Source organism: Pleurotus ostreatus, assembly GCF_014466165.1.
Source record: "Pleurotus ostreatus strain PC9 chromosome Unknown scaffold_3, whole genome shotgun sequence".
NCBI lineage: Eukaryota > Fungi > Basidiomycota > Agaricomycetes > Agaricales > Pleurotaceae > Pleurotus > Pleurotus ostreatus.
This window is the reverse complement of record NW_023503158.1, coordinates 1,040,427-1,059,481: the sequence shown is the minus strand read 5'-3', so window position 1 is coordinate 1,059,481 and position 19,055 is coordinate 1,040,427. Positions and strand designations below refer to the sequence as shown.

General features: G+C 51.1%; 8 protein-coding genes across 8 annotated transcripts; 4 read left to right on the top strand and 4 right to left on the bottom strand.

Moving 5' to 3' along the window:
- Positions 1–629: 629 nt before the first annotated feature.
- EXP1 (exp1-like protein) lies at positions 630–2,502 on the top strand (the record flags this gene model as incomplete). The annotated part of the gene is made up of 4 exons (XM_036774397.1): positions 630–1,599; positions 1,665–1,837; positions 1,905–2,225; positions 2,293–2,502. 4 exons carry the CDS (start codon positions 630–632, stop codon positions 2,500–2,502), a joined length of 1,674 nt encoding a protein of 557 aa, XP_036632899.1.
- A 284-nt stretch (positions 2,503–2,786) lies between these two features.
- Positions 2,787–3,487, bottom strand: PC9H_004815 (uncharacterized protein; the record flags this gene model as incomplete). Its single annotated transcript, XM_036774396.1, has 4 exons — positions 2,787–2,855; positions 2,909–2,927; positions 2,990–3,259; positions 3,348–3,487. The coding sequence occupies 4 exons, from the start codon at positions 3,485–3,487 to the stop codon at positions 2,787–2,789; spliced, it is 498 nt and encodes a 165-aa protein (XP_036632898.1).
- Positions 3,488–4,104: 617 nt separating this feature from the next.
- Positions 4,105–7,537, top strand: PC9H_004814 (uncharacterized protein; the record flags this gene model as incomplete). The annotated part of the gene is made up of 2 exons (XM_036774395.1): positions 4,105–4,282; positions 4,335–7,537. The coding sequence occupies 2 exons, from the start codon at positions 4,105–4,107 to the stop codon at positions 7,535–7,537; spliced, it is 3,381 nt and encodes a 1,126-aa protein (XP_036632897.1).
- A 133-nt stretch (positions 7,538–7,670) lies between these two features.
- PC9H_004813 (uncharacterized protein) lies at positions 7,671–9,624 on the bottom strand (the record flags this gene model as incomplete). The annotated part of the gene is made up of 9 exons (XM_036774394.1): positions 7,671–7,748; positions 7,810–7,862; positions 7,931–8,049; positions 8,114–8,153; positions 8,210–8,927; positions 8,975–9,206; positions 9,263–9,339; positions 9,404–9,467; positions 9,527–9,624. 9 exons carry the CDS (start codon positions 9,622–9,624, stop codon positions 7,671–7,673), a joined length of 1,479 nt encoding a protein of 492 aa, XP_036632896.1.
- Positions 9,625–10,329: 705 nt separating this feature from the next.
- On the top strand, positions 10,330–11,819 carry GCS1 (Zn finger-containing GTPase- Activating Protein for ARF; the record flags this gene model as incomplete). The annotated part of the gene is made up of 5 exons (XM_036774393.1): positions 10,330–10,442; positions 10,496–10,558; positions 10,610–10,667; positions 10,717–10,845; positions 10,896–11,819. The coding sequence occupies 5 exons, from the start codon at positions 10,330–10,332 to the stop codon at positions 11,817–11,819; spliced, it is 1,287 nt and encodes a 428-aa protein (XP_036632895.1).
- Positions 11,820–12,087: 268 nt separating this feature from the next.
- Positions 12,088–12,601, bottom strand: TOA2 (Transcription initiation factor IIA small chain (TFIIA 13.5 kDa subunit); the record flags this gene model as incomplete). The annotated part of the gene is made up of 4 exons (XM_036774392.1): positions 12,088–12,243; positions 12,307–12,366; positions 12,423–12,510; positions 12,564–12,601. 4 exons carry the CDS (start codon positions 12,599–12,601, stop codon positions 12,088–12,090), a joined length of 342 nt encoding a protein of 113 aa, XP_036632894.1.
- Positions 12,602–12,943: 342 nt separating this feature from the next.
- Positions 12,944–15,321, bottom strand: PC9H_004810 (uncharacterized protein; the record flags this gene model as incomplete). The annotated part of the gene is made up of 14 exons (XM_036774391.1): positions 12,944–13,178; positions 13,237–13,298; positions 13,351–13,380; positions 13,434–13,450; positions 13,502–13,588; positions 13,645–13,692; positions 13,751–13,895; positions 13,944–14,108; positions 14,163–14,416; positions 14,475–14,535; positions 14,589–14,671; positions 14,726–14,789; positions 14,838–15,024; positions 15,080–15,321. 14 exons carry the CDS (start codon positions 15,319–15,321, stop codon positions 12,944–12,946), a joined length of 1,680 nt encoding a protein of 559 aa, XP_036632893.1.
- Positions 15,322–15,568: 247 nt separating this feature from the next.
- Positions 15,569–18,714, top strand: MLH3 (DNA mismatch repair protein; the record flags this gene model as incomplete). Its single annotated transcript, XM_036774390.1, has 15 exons — positions 15,569–15,821; positions 15,886–15,951; positions 16,002–16,087; positions 16,148–16,237; positions 16,291–16,455; positions 16,502–16,555; positions 16,607–16,684; positions 16,737–16,752; positions 16,800–16,882; positions 16,933–16,969; positions 17,024–17,142; positions 17,190–17,417; positions 17,468–17,683; positions 17,742–18,383; positions 18,442–18,714. The coding sequence occupies 15 exons, from the start codon at positions 15,569–15,571 to the stop codon at positions 18,712–18,714; spliced, it is 2,406 nt and encodes an 801-aa protein (XP_036632892.1).
- Between the last annotated feature and the right edge of the window lie 341 nt (positions 18,715–19,055).

Sequence of the window (19,055 nt, the reverse complement as noted above, 5' to 3'; positions counted from 1 at the left end):
AGCTCGTTTAGGGCCGGTGTTGTTCCCATCCTCACGTTGTTGACCTCGGTTGTCGTTGGTTTGTTTCTCAATCTATCAAGTACTTTGCAGCTGACACAATTCTTCACCTTGCACAGGATTCCGTATACCATCCCCGAATCGAGCTGTTCGATCGTGGGGAAGAGCTGAACGCGGTACGAGATACGGGCTCACGCCGGTTGGCTTCTCCTTGTCATCGACTCCGGAATCTTCAACAACTTCTTGATTGTCCACACTTATAATTGGGTCTTCTCTTCACTGCTTTATAGGGGCGCATCGGAAGTGATTCCTTTCCTCCATAAGGTTATACGCTGGTCGGTTTGTTTGTCCGGATTCAAAGGCGAGCCACTGACTCATTATCTGTTAAACTTATACAGGTATGGAAATATTTCGAATTCCGCTCATATCGCTATCCCGGTATCCTCTTAAGCTTGGGTCCCGCTCCTTATGGGACCATTCATTTGCTGGCACCCTCTTTCGACATAATCCTCCTCTATCACCGTTTCGGCTTTTTAAGCCGCACGCATTCAGGTTTCCTCCCTCTTCGCTTGCCCTCATCCTATAATCTCATGCCATTTAGTGTCTCTAGGCGTTCATTGTCTCCAGACACCATGTCCTCAAGCTTCAACACCTTCGACGCGTCCATGAAGGACGCGACTCCGCTTCTCAACTTTGAAGACGCTCAACAGTTCCCCGGAGACAGCGAACAGATGATATTCGGTCCCCTCGAGCTTGAATACGATCCCGCCCCCCCACAACCGTTCCCTTCATGGGACCCATACACCGACATGGAGCATGACATTAAACCTTCCTTTGGTTTCTCTTCCCCCCAAACGACATTCCCCTCATACGATTATGGATTCTCTCCAGCGTCTCCCACATCGCCGCTATCGCCTGGGGGTAGTTTCTTCGAGTCCCATTCTGGACTCTACAGCCCTGGCGCGATGAAGAAGAACGCTGCTCTCGATGCTAATACTTATCTTTCTAACTGGATTAACGACCCCGACATGATTTCCTCCTCTTCTCCTTCGTCCCCCATAACGATCCCTTCCGGTCCCATGAGTACCCATCCCTCATTTGCATCATACCTTGATCAACGAGCCTTCTCCCCAATTTCGCCGACGTCATACGCCGCCAACCTTCCCTTGCCCGCATCTGTCGACTCGTCACCATCGTTCGAGGAGGCTGTTCCATACCACAGACAGTCCATCGAGGCCGTTTCTCCGATGGACATGTCGTTACAACCTCCGAGATGGGCGTCACAGCTGTGGGATAACTCAGGTACTCTTCGTACCCACTCTTCGCCCACTCGGCCCTCCGTTCGTCATTCGCCGCTGTCAGACTTGGCTCAACGGCAACGCATTCCAATCCAAAGAGAAGCCATCTCTACTGGACAGATCTTCCAATCCGCATCCGCACCCTCTCCCACGCACCTGCGGGCTCCCAGCATGACTCGGTCTTACAGCCGGCGAGCAGAGTCAACAAGTGTATCTGATGACAGAGATGCCACAATCCGGCGGAAAAAGCGCGTTTCTATTCCAGACGAGACTCAGCCCGCTGACAAGTCTTCTAATGACACACGTGAGAACCGCTTTCCCGCCCGTAACTTGTTTCGGATTACTGATCATCGCACCAATGTAATACAGTTCCTTTGAAGTCTGTGCTGCGGCCCCCCAAGTTAGCGCCTTCGGCTTGGCAGCTCTATTTCACAGACTGGATCCAGCGCCAGCAGGCTTCGAACACCAGGAAGTTGAATGTTGCCCAGGCAGCCAAAGAAGCAGGCCAGGAATACGCATCTCTCACTCCAGAGGAGAAAGAGGTATGTTTTATGACGTTCCACTTGACGTCACGAAGTGATTTGATTGACCATTCGTTTTTCTGTTTAGCCCTATAAACGGAAGTCTCAAGCCATGAAGGATGCGCGTGAACGGGATCTGGCTGCGTACATGCGAACCCTGTCCCCCGATGACATCAAACGCGAGAACGCTTTCCGGACTGCACAGCGCAAGCTAGGGAAATCCCGAAAGAGCAACATCAAGGACCCTAACGCGCCCAAGAAACCCTTGAGCGCGTATTTCATGTTCCTGCAGCGCATCCGAGCCAACCCGTCCTTGGTTCACGACATCTTTGGTGATGAGACTGAGACGACCAAACAGAGCGTGCTCGCTGCGGCGAAATGGCGTTCGATGTCCGATGAGGAGAGAAAGGTACTGTCTTCTCGCTCCACCCCGACATCATACATATTGCTAACGGGTTCCATTCTGCTACCGTTAGCCGTTCCTCGCGCAAGCAGAGCAAGAGAAGATGGAGTACGAAGCAGCGCGTAGGTTGTATGAAGAAGGCACGGCTTCACCATACGGCTCCAACATCAACTTCAGTATCCTCCCCGCAGCTAGTCCTGTGTTTGGAACTGTCAAGTTGGAGTCTGAGAGCGAGAGCGAAGGATTTACGACCGATGACGGTGCCGATATTAGTCGATACTGAAATCATTTACGACCTTTCTTTCTTTTCCTTATTCCTTTTCTGCCTTTCATGCGAAACGCTGGTGAACATTATGACCGTTTCTCCAGCTGCTACCCTTACGACGTATATATATCCTTATTCCCATTGGCATATCCCATCGGACTTTCGAGACTATGCACATCTAGTTGTATTGTTAGTTTCCATCTCTTGCAGTATGGCGTATAACGTGCCAGCCAGCCCTATGTAATTCCTCCCCTCCCTCTCCTCCACTCTCAGTACATAATGTACATACGACACCGCGTAGCTTAGGTACTTAGCGGCAGACGGACGACCATCTTCTGGTGAGGATCGCCGTCTTCATCGAACTCATCACCCTGTTCAAACAATAGGATTAATAAATCATCTTGACGGACTAAATCGGTACTACCTCTGCGACGTATCCAAATCTGTGATGTGATCATTAAGTACTGTAGCTGGGGGAAATGGGTATTACTGATCAAGAACTCACTTTGCGTAGAACCCCTTGACGGGTATCTGAGAATGGGTTACAATTGTAACGTAGTCTTTGTATCCAGACTTGATAGCATCAAGTTTCACCCAGTCGTGAAGGGCTTCAACCAGTTCTCGCCCGAATCGATATTGACGATAAGGCTTGAGAACGGCTAAGCGACTGAGTTTATAGTAATCCGCTCCAGGTGGCTTGTAGGCTCTTATCGTTCCCACTGGAGTGTGCGAGGGAGTTAACCTCAGCAGTATGTGAGCCGAACGATCTTCCATGCTAGAATGAGAAGCATAATCAATAGGCACCAATAAATGAGCCAACGACAAGGTCAGCTGGGTTCATGAAGCGATGATAGATCACATACTCATCAATTTCAGTTTCGAGTGGGAACTTCTGTTCGTGGTGGAAGACGTCTATGCGAATGGCGTAGCACTGCTGTCGAAGATTCTGATCATCACTGGGTATTGTGACGATTTCGTGCTCTGGGATGATTTGTTCGGCCATCTCGCGCAATTCGAATTGGAGTGAACCTCTCGTTCGGGGAAGTGATGGAAATACGCCTCCTATTCGTTTCCCAGGAAGATATAATTGCGGTGAGCCAGTCTGCTAGTGGATCAAGAAGTAGACCCTAGTAGTGGTGGCGCCGGAGGTTGCTTTCAGCGGTGCATATGGTGGCAAGTGTGAGCATGCGTGGCATCAAATTATCAGCAAAAGTTGCTGTACAGATCAGTTCTAGCACATACCACCACGAAGACTTCTAAGACTTCGACGAGGGAAGTAAAGTGAATTGCAGGTGCCACTGAGTCGAACACTGGAGTCGAAGTCCTTCCCCTGTGCGGTCACATGCGGCCCCTGATGGCATCTAGATGCGTGGGCGCTAATAGAGCCGGGTTTTTTCATAACTTAACGAAGACCGTCCTCCTCGAGGTGAGCTGCGGGTTTCGACCGCGAAACACCAAGCTGACGCGACTGTAGCCTTTACCTCTTACGGACCCAGAGGAACTCGTCGGCCTGGCGCGTTTCTGATGCTGGAGTCCTTCACGGCAGTGGTGAACCATTCGCTGCGTTCCGGACGGTCGACGCTCAGCCATTGCCGTCCAGATGTTCTCATTTTGAACATTATGGCTCGTCCTACACGCGCTGCGACATATGCAGACTTCTTTACGCCTCGCTGTCACCAGCCTCAACCGCGAAGGCCAAGAGGAAACGAGAGAATACGGGAGGCTGCTGCAAAACACTCGTGTGCTAGTCAATGCTCAGACTGGCTTTGTATCTTGAACGAGTCGTTCTGGTTGTCGAGTGCGTTTCTTTCTTTTTTTTCCTGGGGCTCGTGCGCTGACAAATGGGCCAGGACGCAGCCGCATATTGATGATGAAGGAGTTCATGCCCACTCCGAAGGCGCCTCCGAAACGACAAGTTCCTTCGTCGTCGACCCGTCTGCGCATCTCGAGGAGTAGGTCCCTCAACAGTCTCCCTCTCCCTCATTCTCGATACGCCTCGAATAGTAGCCAAGTTAACGCAAGTCCTTGGACTCCTCCCCCGGAGGCAAAGGGTAGCTTCGACCGATTGGAATTTCTCACTGCTTCACCTGCGGCAAATATTGATGTTGAAGAGACTCTTGCGGCACTTGACAAAATCGAGAATACTCCATACGTGCATGACCTCAGACAAACCAAGGCCCTGTCGTTATTGGATCGCTTATTGACAGAAGCAGAAGAAGGGTATACCAACGTAGACATTTCCACCCTTCATGAGCAAGGTCATCGCATCCAACATCATATCCGTATATTCGCCAGCGACATCAACCCCCTCTCGAAAAGGAATATACGCTATGCGTGTCTGGAGGCGCGGTGTCATGCTCTAGTTGGTGACTTGCAGTCCGCTACGGCTGCATTACACAAGATCGAGAAGATGCCACTTATTTACGAGGAACGAGGCATTATCCTTCGTGTATACAATAACATCTTGCGATCGACTCGACGGCATTACGATGACATCCGTGTGTTGGACTTCGTGCTCGCGGAATGGATGAACATCGGGTCATTTCTTTCGGTTCGACCAAGCCAGTGGCATCATTCGGCGCCCAGGAAAGAGGGAATTACTCTTCGGGAGACAGCGTATATCAGCTTGGCGAACATCAACCACCCACAGACTCTGTTAGCGGATAGGCAAGATTGGGACGAGGAGCGTCGGTTGAGGTTGGGGCAGCTTCTAATCGAAGCCTTGTGCTCACGGACTCTCGCCGTGGACGCTCATTCTGTTTTTCAAGAGATGTCTCGACAAGGCCTTGATGTGGAGCATCGCCTACGACTCTCTCTCGTTCGTTCCCTGGCTCGAGAAGGCAAGTTTGGGTATGCTAATGCCCTATACCATTCCTTGGATTCGACTGGAGTGTACCCGTATCGTATAGCGACGGGGCTGTATCTATATGCGCATCAAGGCGACGTTGTACAAGCTGAACGGTATTTCGAACGACTGTCAAAGGAGGATCGTTGGGTCGGGGAGCCGGAGACCGCGATGCTAATATACTCCTATGCCACGAACGGAAGAACGGAGGACGCCATAGCAGTATTCGAACAACTGTTTCCCAACCGGGAAGAAGGAGAGTTCGGCTCCCCCAAAGCAATCCATTACTCGATTATAATCTACGCTTTCGCCCAGAAGGGCGATTTCTCCGCGATGAACGAGTGGCTGGAGATAATGGCCTCGGCGGGGTTTCCACCGGATATCTATGTCTACAGCATCATTCTGAGGGGGTTTGCTCTTCGTGGCGATGTAGATTCCATCATTGCCGTCCTGGATCAAATGCGAGCAGCTAACATTCTACCCACGGTCGTAACCTACACGACTGCGATTACCCTTCTTGCGCGTAGGAAGGACCCTATAGCTGTAGAATCTGTCTACAAGCGCGCAATTCAAGAGGGTATAATCCCGGATCGCAAGATGATCAATACGGTCATGAATGCACACGTCGAAGCTGGCTCGTGGAATGGTGTTATCAGGGCATTCGACTATCTCAACTCATCCCCCATGCGACACGCTCGTCTCGCTATCGAAACCTACAACACACTGCTGAAGGCGTACATCCTGATCGGCGCTCCGTTTCGCGTTGTGTCGAAGTTGTTCTCTCGGCTGGAGTCGACTGGCGTCAGGCCGGACAATATCACATTCACGCTCCTTGTGCAATCTGCATGCGACTCCGGACTCATGGACGTGGCATCTGAGATCGTCGAAGAGATGGACAGGCTTTCAACTCAGCCCAACTCAGATATCAAGGTGGACGTCTACGTCTTGACAATCGTTATGGCGGGCTTCCTACGCTTGGGCAACAAGATTCGAGCGAAGGAGATCTACGAGGAGATGCAGACCCGGGGAATCCAACCTACGTCCTTAACCTTCGGTGCCATATTGAGGGCATATGGTCGCGAGAACTCAGACGAGAGTCTGCAGATCGCTGAAGAGTTCGTGAACAGTCTGATGTCGTCGGAGTCGCCCAGGACGTGGGACGCGCCCGCTCATGGTGGCAAATCTGCGTTGAGTCAGATCTACGGACCCCTCATAGCGTCATTCGCAAGGAAGCAACGGCCGAAGGACGTGGAGCGGGTGTTTCAAGGTTATCTCGACGCTGGCGGCGCGCCTACAATTGGCATCTTGTCAACCCTGTTGAACTGCTACCGCTGTGTATTCAACGTCGAAGCCGCCAAACAAGTATGGCCGCAGATCTTTCAGCTAGGTCTCCGCTATACCAGGATGCCCACGCTTTTCGAGAATACGAAGGGCGATGTTCATTTGAGTCGGTTGCAGGCAAATATCCTATGTATCCCCCTGTCCATATACATCGACGTCCTCTCCGCCGCTGGGTTGCACACCGAAATCGCTGAAGTGTGGGGCAAGTTTCAAGCTCATGGATTCGCCTTCGACTCCCACAACTGGAATCATCTTACTGTCGCTCTTATAAGAGCCGGAGAGCCGGAGCGCGCCTTCGAAGTGCTGGAAAGGGTTATATTACCCTTCCAACGCCAGACGGACCATTTGCTTAGATTGCGAAACGAGTCGCCCGATACACCGTTGTCTTTCGACAGGTTGCCCGCACGAGAAGATCTACTGTCTGAACCTTCCGAAGACCCTCCGATGCATAGTGCAGAACGTCGTGCCAAGGCCGCAAACACTGTCTTCAAGCAGATTAGGCAGGCATCTGAGGAGGAAACCGATCTCTTCGAGGGCGACTCAGGCGACTTCGCGCATCCTTTGCGAGTTCTCCATCAGATCTCTCCGTCTTGGAACATCTGGGCTCCACACAATGCCACCCTTAGCGTGCTGCTCATGGTTTTAACTCGGCTTCAAGAAGGTACACTCATGGATCCCGTGCAACCCGAAGGCATCCCGTTGACTGGGGCGGACGCCCAAGATCAGGCGAAGAGTGCGATAGCTCGAGAGATACTTGGGCGGATCTATGCCAATTATCCGAAAGCTGTTCAAGTCGTTCTCGAGCACAAGTCGAAGGAGAGGCGCCGTTTGGGCTCTGATTACGATCAGACATACAATTGGCGGTAGCTTATATGTTAAACACAGGAAAAGGCTAGCAAAACAACAGAATAAGGACAGCACTACGACCGTTGAGGATAAATTATAGGATCTGTATGGCAGGTTGCAGACTAGTCCTCAGACGATACCTAGGCCCTCAACCTCAAGCGCCATCGGAGTCGTCATCTTCCGTATCAGATCCTCCGCGCCGTCTGCGTTTGCTTGAACCATGGCGATTGCGCTTTCAGGGGATAGATTTGGTTGGTCCGGCGGGTGCGGAAGAATGGAGGGGATTCACTCACCAAAGGGAGTTTCTGCCCTTGATTGCCAAAGGCGATTGAGAGCGCAGTTGTATCTGGGTGGAGAGTAAGGCACATGTTAGTAAGAAGTATAATATATAGATGGATGCTATCTAATACAAACCTGGTACACCGGGGAAACGTTTCGCGGAGTAAACAATGAATGGTTCCGTGAACGTTTGAGCAAGGACCGGGGATACATCCGTGTGGACTCGAATAGCGCCTTGGTCGGGAGCAGGCGGTCTGGGTGGACATACTACTGTTAGACTTTTTCTAAAGATAGCATAGTCATAGGACATGTGCTTACGCCCCAACGTTCATCAATCGCATTCTCAAACGGAATGTTCCTAATAGCGAGATAACATCAGAGAAGCTTGATCTGGTATGGGCCGGCTGGACGAACCTTCAGTCCGCACCGATAGGTCTTGGAACAAAAAGAATATACCCGGTTTACGATGTTCGTCCAATAATCGGCAGGCATTCGCAGACAGAGGTCCAACAAGTGTCCGAGTGTAAGTATGGCGGGGCAGAGGCGCAATTGCCGACGGCGGCGGCGCACCCGAAGGGTAGGTAGAAGCATAAAATTCCCCTTGTGGTGCGTGTTGAGCATATGAAGCGGAGGCGTAGATCGAGTGTTGCTCTGATGTGCCACTTTGGCTCGTTGGTGGATACTGTTGACTGCTGGTCTCGGAGGAGTTGGACATGGAAGCCTGGTTCCAGCCGGAGCCGTCTACATTCGGAGTGCTAGGGCTCTCGAAGACACCGGACGCGGCTGGTTGGTTATCGACGTGGAACGAGGACTCAGTGTTCCACGAGCGGTAGGAATTCGCTTCGGCCTCATCCCGAACCGCTGAATCAGCGTGCCATTGTCCTCCTGTATTCGTGTTCGGGCCCGACGGCCTGCCAAACGAGTGGATCGACGGTAGTACCGGCGGCGGGAAAGTCGTATTACGATCAACCTGCGATGTCTGAGAATACCCCCATACCGGGGGCTCGGAGGTATTTACACCGTAGCTATTCGTCTGCTGATACTCCATTGAATCTGAAGAGGGGAAATAAGAACCGGGGCTAGAAAAGGCAGGGGTTTGAGGAGGTATTATTGGCGTTAGTCCCCCACCAGCCTATGACCGTCAATGTCATCTAACTTGGAGACAAGAGATGTGATTACCTGAGAGTCTCTGCCGCGACCAGAGAACTGTGATGGCGCAGGGGTCGAACGGGATGGCGTCTGATGACCGGTTTTATGAGGCGTGGAAGTACTGGTTCCACGACGCCGTGGCTTAGGTTGAGTTGGAACGTATCGATCGGTAGAGGATGGATGAAGAACTAGGTTGGTCTCTTGTTTTCCATCGCCTGACCAAAGATCTACCGTTACAAGGAAGAAAGAACAGTCGACATCACTAAGATAGAGGCTGAGCACCCAGTGTGGGAGGAAGCCGTGCACATCGGCACTTACTCAACGTCTACGATGGTCTCATCTTCCCGCCTGACTATCATCTTCGCAACTGCGGCTGGCGCTAACGGACGTCTATCCTGTAGCGTTGCTTGACTGCGTTACAAGGTGAAGCAGAGTAAGAAGGGCTTCGCCGTGACGCACTTTATCGCCAAATCCACACATTCGCGCACGCAGGGGATGCTGGACGACTTCTAGCGAGTAGTGCCTAAACGAAGCGATCAATAGTATCCGGGATAGAGGATCGTAATGCGTTCCAGTACTGACTTTCGGCCTGCCCAGTGACCCCATTCTTCGGGGCCATCTGTAGAAGCTTGGCGCAAGGGAGCTGTGGTACTGGTCCTACGGTTTGCCTGAAGGATCATTGCTAGAACGACGGGGCGCCCGGCGCAGTAACAGAGGTTAAATCTGGAGCTGTGCGAGGGGTTGTGGATGCTGGTCGAAAGCAAAGGATCCTCGGTGGCAGCAGCAGCTATTAGAGGTGAATTGTCGTTCTCACGAAAAGAAAGAGTGGAAAAGGAGACGGTCGGGAACGAAACGTTGATCTGGAAAGGAGAACAGGCCTTGGTACGATGTGAATTGTGTGCCAACGACCCGAGAGTCTGGGTTCAGTTTTCGAAAGTGCACAGGTCGAGACAAAATACGGCCAAGGGCTCAGAAGGTCATTCCAAGGGTTTCATGGTCGTTCACCGACGCGAATTCGAGAGATCGACGGTGACCGACGGTGAGCTCGCAGTGTCGAGCGCGCCCTCCACTAAACCAGAGTAAAGGTAAGAACCGAACAAGGCAACTATCTCCCACGCCCTCCCGCCCGAAGATCTGGTACGCCCAAGGTACACCATGTCTGCCCAAGGACTTCCGGCCATTCGGTACACAACCTCACCGCTCGACGCTGGTCTCAAGCCTCTACGCCGCCGCGCACATCCACCGCGTGCTCACCCATCTGTCAAGCATTTTAGAGTTGCTTCATTTACGTGAGTTAAAGGGGCAGGGCGTTCGCACCGGTCACGTGCCAAGTGGCTCCCAAGGATTCGGTAGGCGTTACATCTCTGACACTTGCCAGCACGATAATGGACCAGACAACGGCCAAACAAACTCTACAAGACCTCGTCAGGCGAGACGACCTCAAGAACAAAATATGTAATGACTGCTCAAATCCAAATCCTCAGTGGGCATCGCTCAGGTTAGCCTCTTATCCAAGCTCAGATGGATGGTGCCTTCGACACTTTGCCATAGTTTCGCCGTGTTTCTCTGTCTCCAATGCGCCGGTACGCACAGAGGATTTGGTGTGCACATAAGGTGCGCTCAAAATACCTGAAAATGCGCCAGAGGGGGCTGACGATTGGCCAGCTTTGTACGGTCAATATCTATGGACACCTGGCAGGAGGACAAGATCAAACGGATGCAAGTCAGTCACCTTCCTTGAAGTCATTTCACTCGTTCTTACTTCTCTATAGCTCGGTGGTAATGGGCCATTTCGAGACTTCATGAAATCCTACGCTCCCGCCGACCAAGGAGGTTACAGAGAAGGCATGACCCCATATGATACATACCATTGTTGGGCTGCTACCCAATATCGGGAAAAGGTGCGAGGTCATTTGATACCACGCTTTCGTTATCTGACTCCCCCGCTAAGCTGGATGCTACGTTAGCGGGAAAACCGTGGTCGCCTTCGCCCCCCTCAGAATCCACAAAATCTCCCAACGGCTCCGCCTCTCCGGGACGCCCGTCCTCAGCCCAAGGCCTTCGAAAGTCTCGGGCTTCTGCACGCTCTGCCACCGGTAGCACGCTTCGTGGTGATTCTCCATCCTCACCCGCCGGTTTCAATAGCAATTCTCCTGATAGGACGGGAACTCCAGTGGATCAGAAGACCGCGAATGAAAGCTACTTTGCTTCCCTAGGCCAGGCAAACGCCGTTCGCCCTGCTGATCTCCCACCTTCACAAGGTGGTCGCTACCAAGGCTTTGGGAGCACTCCCAGTCCAGCCGGTACACAACACCCGTCTTACGGGCTATCGTCAGCCGCGGCCCCCACACTGAACGAGTTCCAGGAGAACCCGATGGCCGCGCTGAGCAAGGGCTGGTCACTGTTCTCAGCTGCTGTCAGTGGAGCTTCACGAGTGGTCAGCGAGAACGTCATCCAACCAGGCATGGAGAAAGTTGCCGACCCGAGTCTTCGGGCCAATCTGGGAGGTTATATGACAGAGGCTCAGAAGCGTGCTGCTGCTCTAGGGAGCTCGGCTAATCAATGGTCAAAATCTCAATTTGGTATTGATGTGGCAGATAGTGTGGGCAATGCGGTGGGGACCGTACGTGATCGTGTTGGTGGAGGGCCACAACGAAACGGCTACGGACAACTTGCGACCGACCACGATGGCGAGACATCTGCGCTCTACCACGACGATGACGACCTCTTCAACGAATATAACAGTAGTCCGTCCACCCAATACACCAGTTTCAACAACGGTCAACAAATCAACTCTAATACCACCCCCGCCTCTACTACCAAAGCGAAGGAGGTGAAAAAGGACAACTGGGAGGATGACTGGAAGGATTTTTAGGTTGTAATGATATGAGTATTTCCCAGTAATACCAGGTAGAAGACTGGCATCACTAATTACATACCCATTTCATCCAATTCTTCATTCATAGAGTGAGCTTCAGGAAAACTATGACTACATTGAACGGGAGATATCTATACAAGCGAATAAATAACATATTGGCTGAGGAGTAAGAAGTCAACATCTTGGATGGAAGGGTAAGTGAATTTCTCATGCGCTGATGGATACTTACTCTCAGTCTGCGGTGCCACTTCCAAGAGACGGAATTTTACTTCTTCCCGGGTTCAATTGCATCACCGTTCTTGCAAGCAATGATTTTGATCCTTTGCGCGCTGACCACTTCGTTTGATTCCATCTTAAATGACGGATGCTTCACGATGAACGTCCAGACGTCGTCACACAGCCGGTATGTGTGAAGGTGGCCCTACGTGTGAATTCGTTCCTCAATACGATACTTACTATGCACACCTAACATACAAAGACGCACCCGCAAAGTAGTCTTTGTCTTCACCATCTTCACCATTGTGTCGGCCAGCGACTTGTCGAACTGCAAGAGCTTGGTAAGCACCGCTAAACGAGTCAGAGGCCGCTCCTGAGATGCACCTGCTGCAGGACCTTCATGGCTAGTTGAGGCGTGATGGATCCGCTGGTGATAAGCTCGTCTAGAGAGTCCGTGAGCGCCATGCCGATTCTAACCACTCGAAGTTAGTGCTGGAAAGCCACTTGGGATCCGGACAGCCTTACGAGGATCCTCGGTAGAACTCGTAGTAAGCCGATGCCATGGTGGAGAGAGTGCGAAAGGGATATGAATTGGAGAAATAGGCTCAGTATTGGAGGGGAGCAGAATACTGATGGAGTGGTCACTGGTACAGCCAACGCCTAACCGTGACTGACAGGTTGACCAAGTCCTGCTAACAGCAAGTCGCGTGATCAGCACCAGTATCCCCTAACTCCTCCTGTTTCCAACCTCCTCAAGCTCAAACCTCCAAGCTCCGGCACCCCAACGACGAACGATCAGTCATTCTGATAGAGAACTACTGAATCAGAGGAGTCGACCAGCTCATCAGTTCATGATTATAGTAGCTTTGATGTCCGCCCTAAGTGGGCTGGGCTTGAAACTTATTCTACATTCTATATACACCAAATCCGTTTCCAGCACCGTCCCACGTTGTTGATCCCGATGAGCCTTTTCCAGTTCCACTCTGCCTCTTTCGGGCAGCCAGAGCTAGCCCGAGTCCAACAACGTCTCGCGTATCCGTTGGCTTGATGATACCATCATCCCATAGTCGGGCAGTAGAGTAGAGGGCCGTTGATTGTCTTTCGATCTCGGCCTCTAGCGAAGCATGCTGGGCAGGATTACTGGCAGGGATATATATGTAAATGTGTGATTATCTCATACGTGGTGTTAGCTGCTTACTCTGATACGGATGCCATGACTTGCGATAATTGTCCGGAACCCATGACTGATACTTTCGCATTCTATGAAAAGGATAAGATATTGTCGAAAAAGGGAAAGGTGCGAGGCACATACCGGCCACATCCACAAGAATCTCGGCGAATACTGTGGGTAGTTTAGTAGCTGGAGCACAGTTATGAAGGGAAATGGAATCGTACAGCTCGTCCTGACATGCCTATTCTAGGGCGTTAGCTGGGATCATAACACCCTATTGAATGAGACATACCATAGTTTCCAGCACCGAAGCTCCCGCCAACAACAACAGTCAACTTGGGGACATCTGCGCATGCGACGGCGCGGACCATTTTAGCACCTGCACGATAACCATTATACACAAATTCATCTACCAAAAGCAGATAAAACCCGTACCATCTTTGGCTATGCCTCCTTTCTCAGCTTTTGACCCTACCATGTAGCCTGAACAAACCCGAGCTGTTAGATAGATGAATGAAGTTGGGAAAAGGTTGGAACCCACCGGTGGCATTTACGAGGAATAACAAGGGTATTTGCCGTTGCGAACATAGCTGGATGAAATGTGTGGCCTTCAACGCGGATGGAGAGAACAGGATGCCGTTGTTCGCGACAATTCCAACTTGGTAGCCGTGTATGTGGGCAAAACCCTATGGACAATGTGAGAATCTGTGTCGCCGATAAATAAAGGTACATACGGTGATCATGGTTGTCCCATACTCTTTCTTAAACTCACGGAAGCGACTGCCATCGACAATACGCGCAATGACATCACGCATATCGAAGGCTTGTCGTACGTCGGTGCCAACGATGCCATGAAGTTCTGAGGCATCATAAAGTGGCTCTTCTGGAGTTGCATCGGGCTGCAAAGAATGTCAAAACGTGCTTCGCGCACAACAAGATATCAAACCACCTACGCCGACTTCCACACTCCCAGCGTGACCAAGGTCGCCAACAATGCCTCTAGCAATGGCAAGAGCATGTTCGTCATCCCTCGCTAGGTGATCCGTAACACCACTTTCACTCGAGTGCATCAGTCCACCACCGAGCGTCTCTTCATCGACCACCTCGCCTGTAGCCGCTTTGACTAACGGCGGACCAGCTAAGAATATACGGCCTTGGTTCTGAACGATAATATTCTCATCACCCATAGCTGGCACATACGCGCCACCTATTTACAACGCCAGATCAGCCTTGTCGATATTCTTGGAAACGGATCAGCGATCTACCTGCTACCGAGATACCATGCACAACGGCTATCTGAGGGATTCCGAGGGCAGACATTTGCGCCTACACAGCCATGTTAGATTACCGGATGGAAGAGAATACGGGAACCAGCGGACCATGTTATAGAAGATGCGACCGAAGTGTTCTTTGTCTGGGAACACATTCGCCTGGTGCGGCAAGGCAGCTCCGCCGGACTCAACTACGCGATGTACATGAGAATCGAAGGATAAGTAGAAGCAGAATTACAACATACCAATGTAGACACATGGCAAACCATGCTCTCGTGCAACTTCCTGCGCGCGTAGATGCTTCTTGACCTGCAACAGGCATTATTAATTGAGTCATGGGAGTCTCAGTCCACTCACGGTCAACGGGTAATACGACCCTCCCTTCACAGTCGCGTCATTGACCACAATCACGCATTCCCTCCCCGCTATCCTACCTATTCCAGTGATAATACCCGCTCCGGGTATTGATTCCGGGTACACCTCATGAGCTGCCAATGCCGACAATTCAAGGAAGGGGGAATGAGGATCAAGTAGAAGGCTCAGACTGTCGTTTCATGTGCATCAACTATATGTTCACCGTGTACTTCCAGGTAACGTACCGTTCTCGAGGGAGTTTCTTGCCCTTGCTCCGCATACGTTCCGTCGCCCTCGGACCACCACCAAGGCGTGCTTGGGCCATCTTTGCATCTAGGTCAGATATAAGGGCCTCCATCGCCTCGGATTTCGCTGTAAACTCAGGCGACGAGGTCGATATTAGCGACGGGAGCACCGAAGCATGGTAGTTTCTTCGGGATGAATGCCTTATGCTCTTCAGCAGGTTTCTGGAGAGCACAGAGCGCATTGTGACGGATTTGCGCTGATTCTACGGTGGATGGGCTCAAAACGCGGCTGGGAGGACAGAGAGTCAATAAATAGTTCAATTCAGGTGCAGGCCGGAACTTGATCACTACAAGGAAAGAAGCGCCCAACATCACTTACCTCCACCGCGGTCACGTTTCTTGGAACGCACCTTCATCGCATATTCTCCTGAACGACTACTAAATGACATTGGACAGCCGTTATCAGCATCTGAATACCACGCGCACCTAATGGTCGAAGGAAGAACCTCAATAGAGCAACTCTCGGCGGAAACACGAGCCAGACTACGCTCCACCCAGATATTGACATCTTTACCGCAAGTCGTATCTGAATTGCTGCAGAACTCGCTAGATGCTGGAGCTCGGCAGATTTCCATAGGTGTTAACTGCGACGAATGGTCATGCTGGGTGACGGATGATGGCTTGGGGATTGGGAAGGACGGACTAGCTGCGCTAGGCAAGGGCTCAGAACATGGACGATACAGTGAGTGTTAGATGCCATGTCCAATATTTTGGTGTTTCACTTCGCTTACACGCGAAAATATAAGATACGTCGAAGGCATATAGCATGGACTCTCTCGGTGATCTCTCTACGTTCGGATTTCGCGGTGAAGGTATGTATCCAGGTAATCCCTCAGCATACATTAGATAACAATCCCAACAGCCCTAGCATCGGCGGCCGACTTGGCCTGCTTGGAGATCTCCTCACGAACGGCCAAGTCAAAGCAGAGTTGGTCCATTATTCTAAAGGTATTGTACTAATTCCGTTTGCATTCCACGGAAGCTTGGCCTCATTGCACTATCATTGAGGGAGGTGATACCCTATACAGTGGGCCATCGGTCAGATGGCGACGGGAGTCACCAGGGACCACTGTATATCTCCAGGATATCTTTTATAGCGTAGGTCCCCACTGGTGCAGGATCTTGACGAAAGCTCTGACTCAATGCCGTAGCTCCCAATACGACGGTTGTCCCACCCTTCACCTTCAAAGACCGTCGAAACGATACGGAACGATATTGAATGCTATGCCCTTGTATTTCCGCAGGTCTCATTCTCTCTGCAGCGTGCTGCCGTTGGGCGAGACGGCAACGTTGAAAAAGTTACCGCGATCCCCAAGGTATTCTAACTTGGAATTACACGGCGGCCAAGCTGATTGGCATCAGACTTCCTCTAGTTTGACTGCGTTCAAACATATCTTTGGACGTGCATTAGTCGAGGTTCGCTGATATGCATGTATATGTTCACGGCTAATTTACTCGCCCGTTCAGCACGTTGATGAAATGAACAGCCAGTCGGGCGAACTACGCCTTGAAGGATTTATTAGCCTTAATGGCGCGCTATGCAAGGTATGCCCTTGGTTGAAGGTATTGGCTCCCAACTGAATAACCGATATGTCAGTCATATCAATTTATATGTAAGTTACTGGTTAAAGCATGCATTCAGTAGCTAATATCTCCTAAGATATCAACCATCACCCCATATCATTCTGCGACATACATAGAACCGTTGATTCTCGCTTCGCTTCTAGTACATTTGGTAAACATGTATGTGGTCCTCACTCAGGCACTGATCCAGCAAGATAACTTGCTTACAGGCGTTCGATGAAGAAGGAGAAACCGATTCTAGACCTCGTATGTTGAATTATGGAAACGGTAGATAGAAGTAACTTCGCTTACGGCTCATAGATGCTCGACGTTCTCCACGGAAAGGCGAAAAGAAGCCGGTCTATGTCCTCAACTTGATCATACCCACCCGACTCATTGATAACTGCATGGAACCAGCGAAATCATCGGTCGGATTGGAGGTGCGTCCATTCCTAAGCTCTATCAAAGGTACCTGACGCTGCGAAAGAATAAAAACGCCGTAATTTCCTTCTTATCATCAGAAATACAGTCCTTTCTGGTAAGGAATGGGTTCGCGACGCATCATCTTACTACCTCAAACTCTGTGAACCTCGGTGGGACGCCTCGTAAACGACGGAGAGTTGCAACCGATGAGGACGAAACGCCTCCGCTCATGATTGAGCCTGCGTATAATATGACGGTGGCTCCCAAAAGCCACCCGGTGTACATATTACCGGTAAAGTTTATTTAGATTTTGCGATGTCATCGGTGCTTATTTTCTACCAGGGAGAGGACTCTGCAGGTGATACCATAACATGGACCGACCCGAACACTGGCAAAGTTTTCGTTATCGACAGCCGGACAGGTAATTCCGTAAGCCAAGCAGCAGTGTCCAAAGCCAGACAACCAGAGGAGCCGAGTGGAAGGCGTACGCTGACGGCATCGCTGTCGCCGACGCTGGATACAGCAAATGTTCCACAATGGATACAGAAAGCATTAATGGTCCGTTGGTTTTTACGATGACTTAGGCCGAATAGAATGAACGTAAACCTCCATCTAGGCGAACGACGTATACTCACTACCTGACAAGAGGATCCCGACTTGTGCTCATGTAGTAAAGCCAGCTACTGGACGTCAAATGCTTGGTCATTGGGGCCCTCAAAGTCTAGATTACTCCAGGGGACCCTATCTTTCGACGGTAGATGCAGAGTTAACATCTCTTCAATTCCGAAAGGAAGACTTACCCCAGGCCCGGGTCATAAGCCAGGTTGACCGAAAGTTCATTGCCTGTATCATGCCAGCTACGAGGGCGAGGCCTGAGATGACCTCGGTTGGAAATAGCACTCCGGACGAATCTCCGGAACAAGCACTTATTTTGGTGGACCAACACGCAGCCGACGAACGTATCCGTGTGGAGAAGTTCCTCAAAGAACTCTGTCTGCACTACTTAGGGGCGGATGCAGGTGGCGTGAAGCTTCGAGTGTTATCGCCGACCGTTCTCGTACTCTTGACGCATCACGAAGCAAAACGACTGGCCTCAAACGAGTCGGTTCAGGAGGAATTTCGAAGATGGGGGTTTGAATTCTCCAGATTGGTGGGCCTATTGTCGGGACACGACCCCGAAGCCGGAGCGGACGCTGCTACGGAAAGTGGATATACCCAGGTAGAAGTGCAGAGCATTCCCGACATGGTAGCAGATAAGGTAGGTCATCATTTGAGCAGGCGGCGCCTGGTTCAACTTAGTGATCCTGTTTCGTCAGCTACTCCAGGGACACGAGCTACGAGACCTGATTAAGGCATTTCTCGCGCAGTTGAATGGCGAGTCATCGAGAGGCACTCCAAATGATGTGCAAGACTCTAGCCAAGGAGACCATGCTTGGTTAAAGGCCCTGCGGTGGTGCCCCAGGGAACTGGTCGAGTTGATTAACTCCAAAGCCTGCCGAGGCAAGTTTGGCCATTTGATTTCTACTGGTGTCACCATTGATTCCGAATTTGCTCGCGCACGTTGCCGAGCCAGGTGCAATCATGTTTAACGATACGCTGACGGTGGCACAGTGTGAACGTTTACTACGCCAACTCTCTCAGACGGTGTTTCCATTTCAGTGTGCACATGGGAGGTAAGTGGAGACCTCCCTGCTTTCCGCGTCATCGGGATTGCAAACATCTGATCGCTTATGCGCATTTGCTGTGTTCAGGCCCTCCATTGTTCCTCTGACCAGCGTTCGGAAACAAATAGAAAGCTGCGAAGCTCGGAACAGACCAGATTGGCAATGGAAGAAGTTCGAAGAGGTGATTTACAATCCAACCCGGTTTCCTTTGCTTTACCGGACAGACTTATCACGAACCAAACTGAATATCTCATTGTTTTATTCTT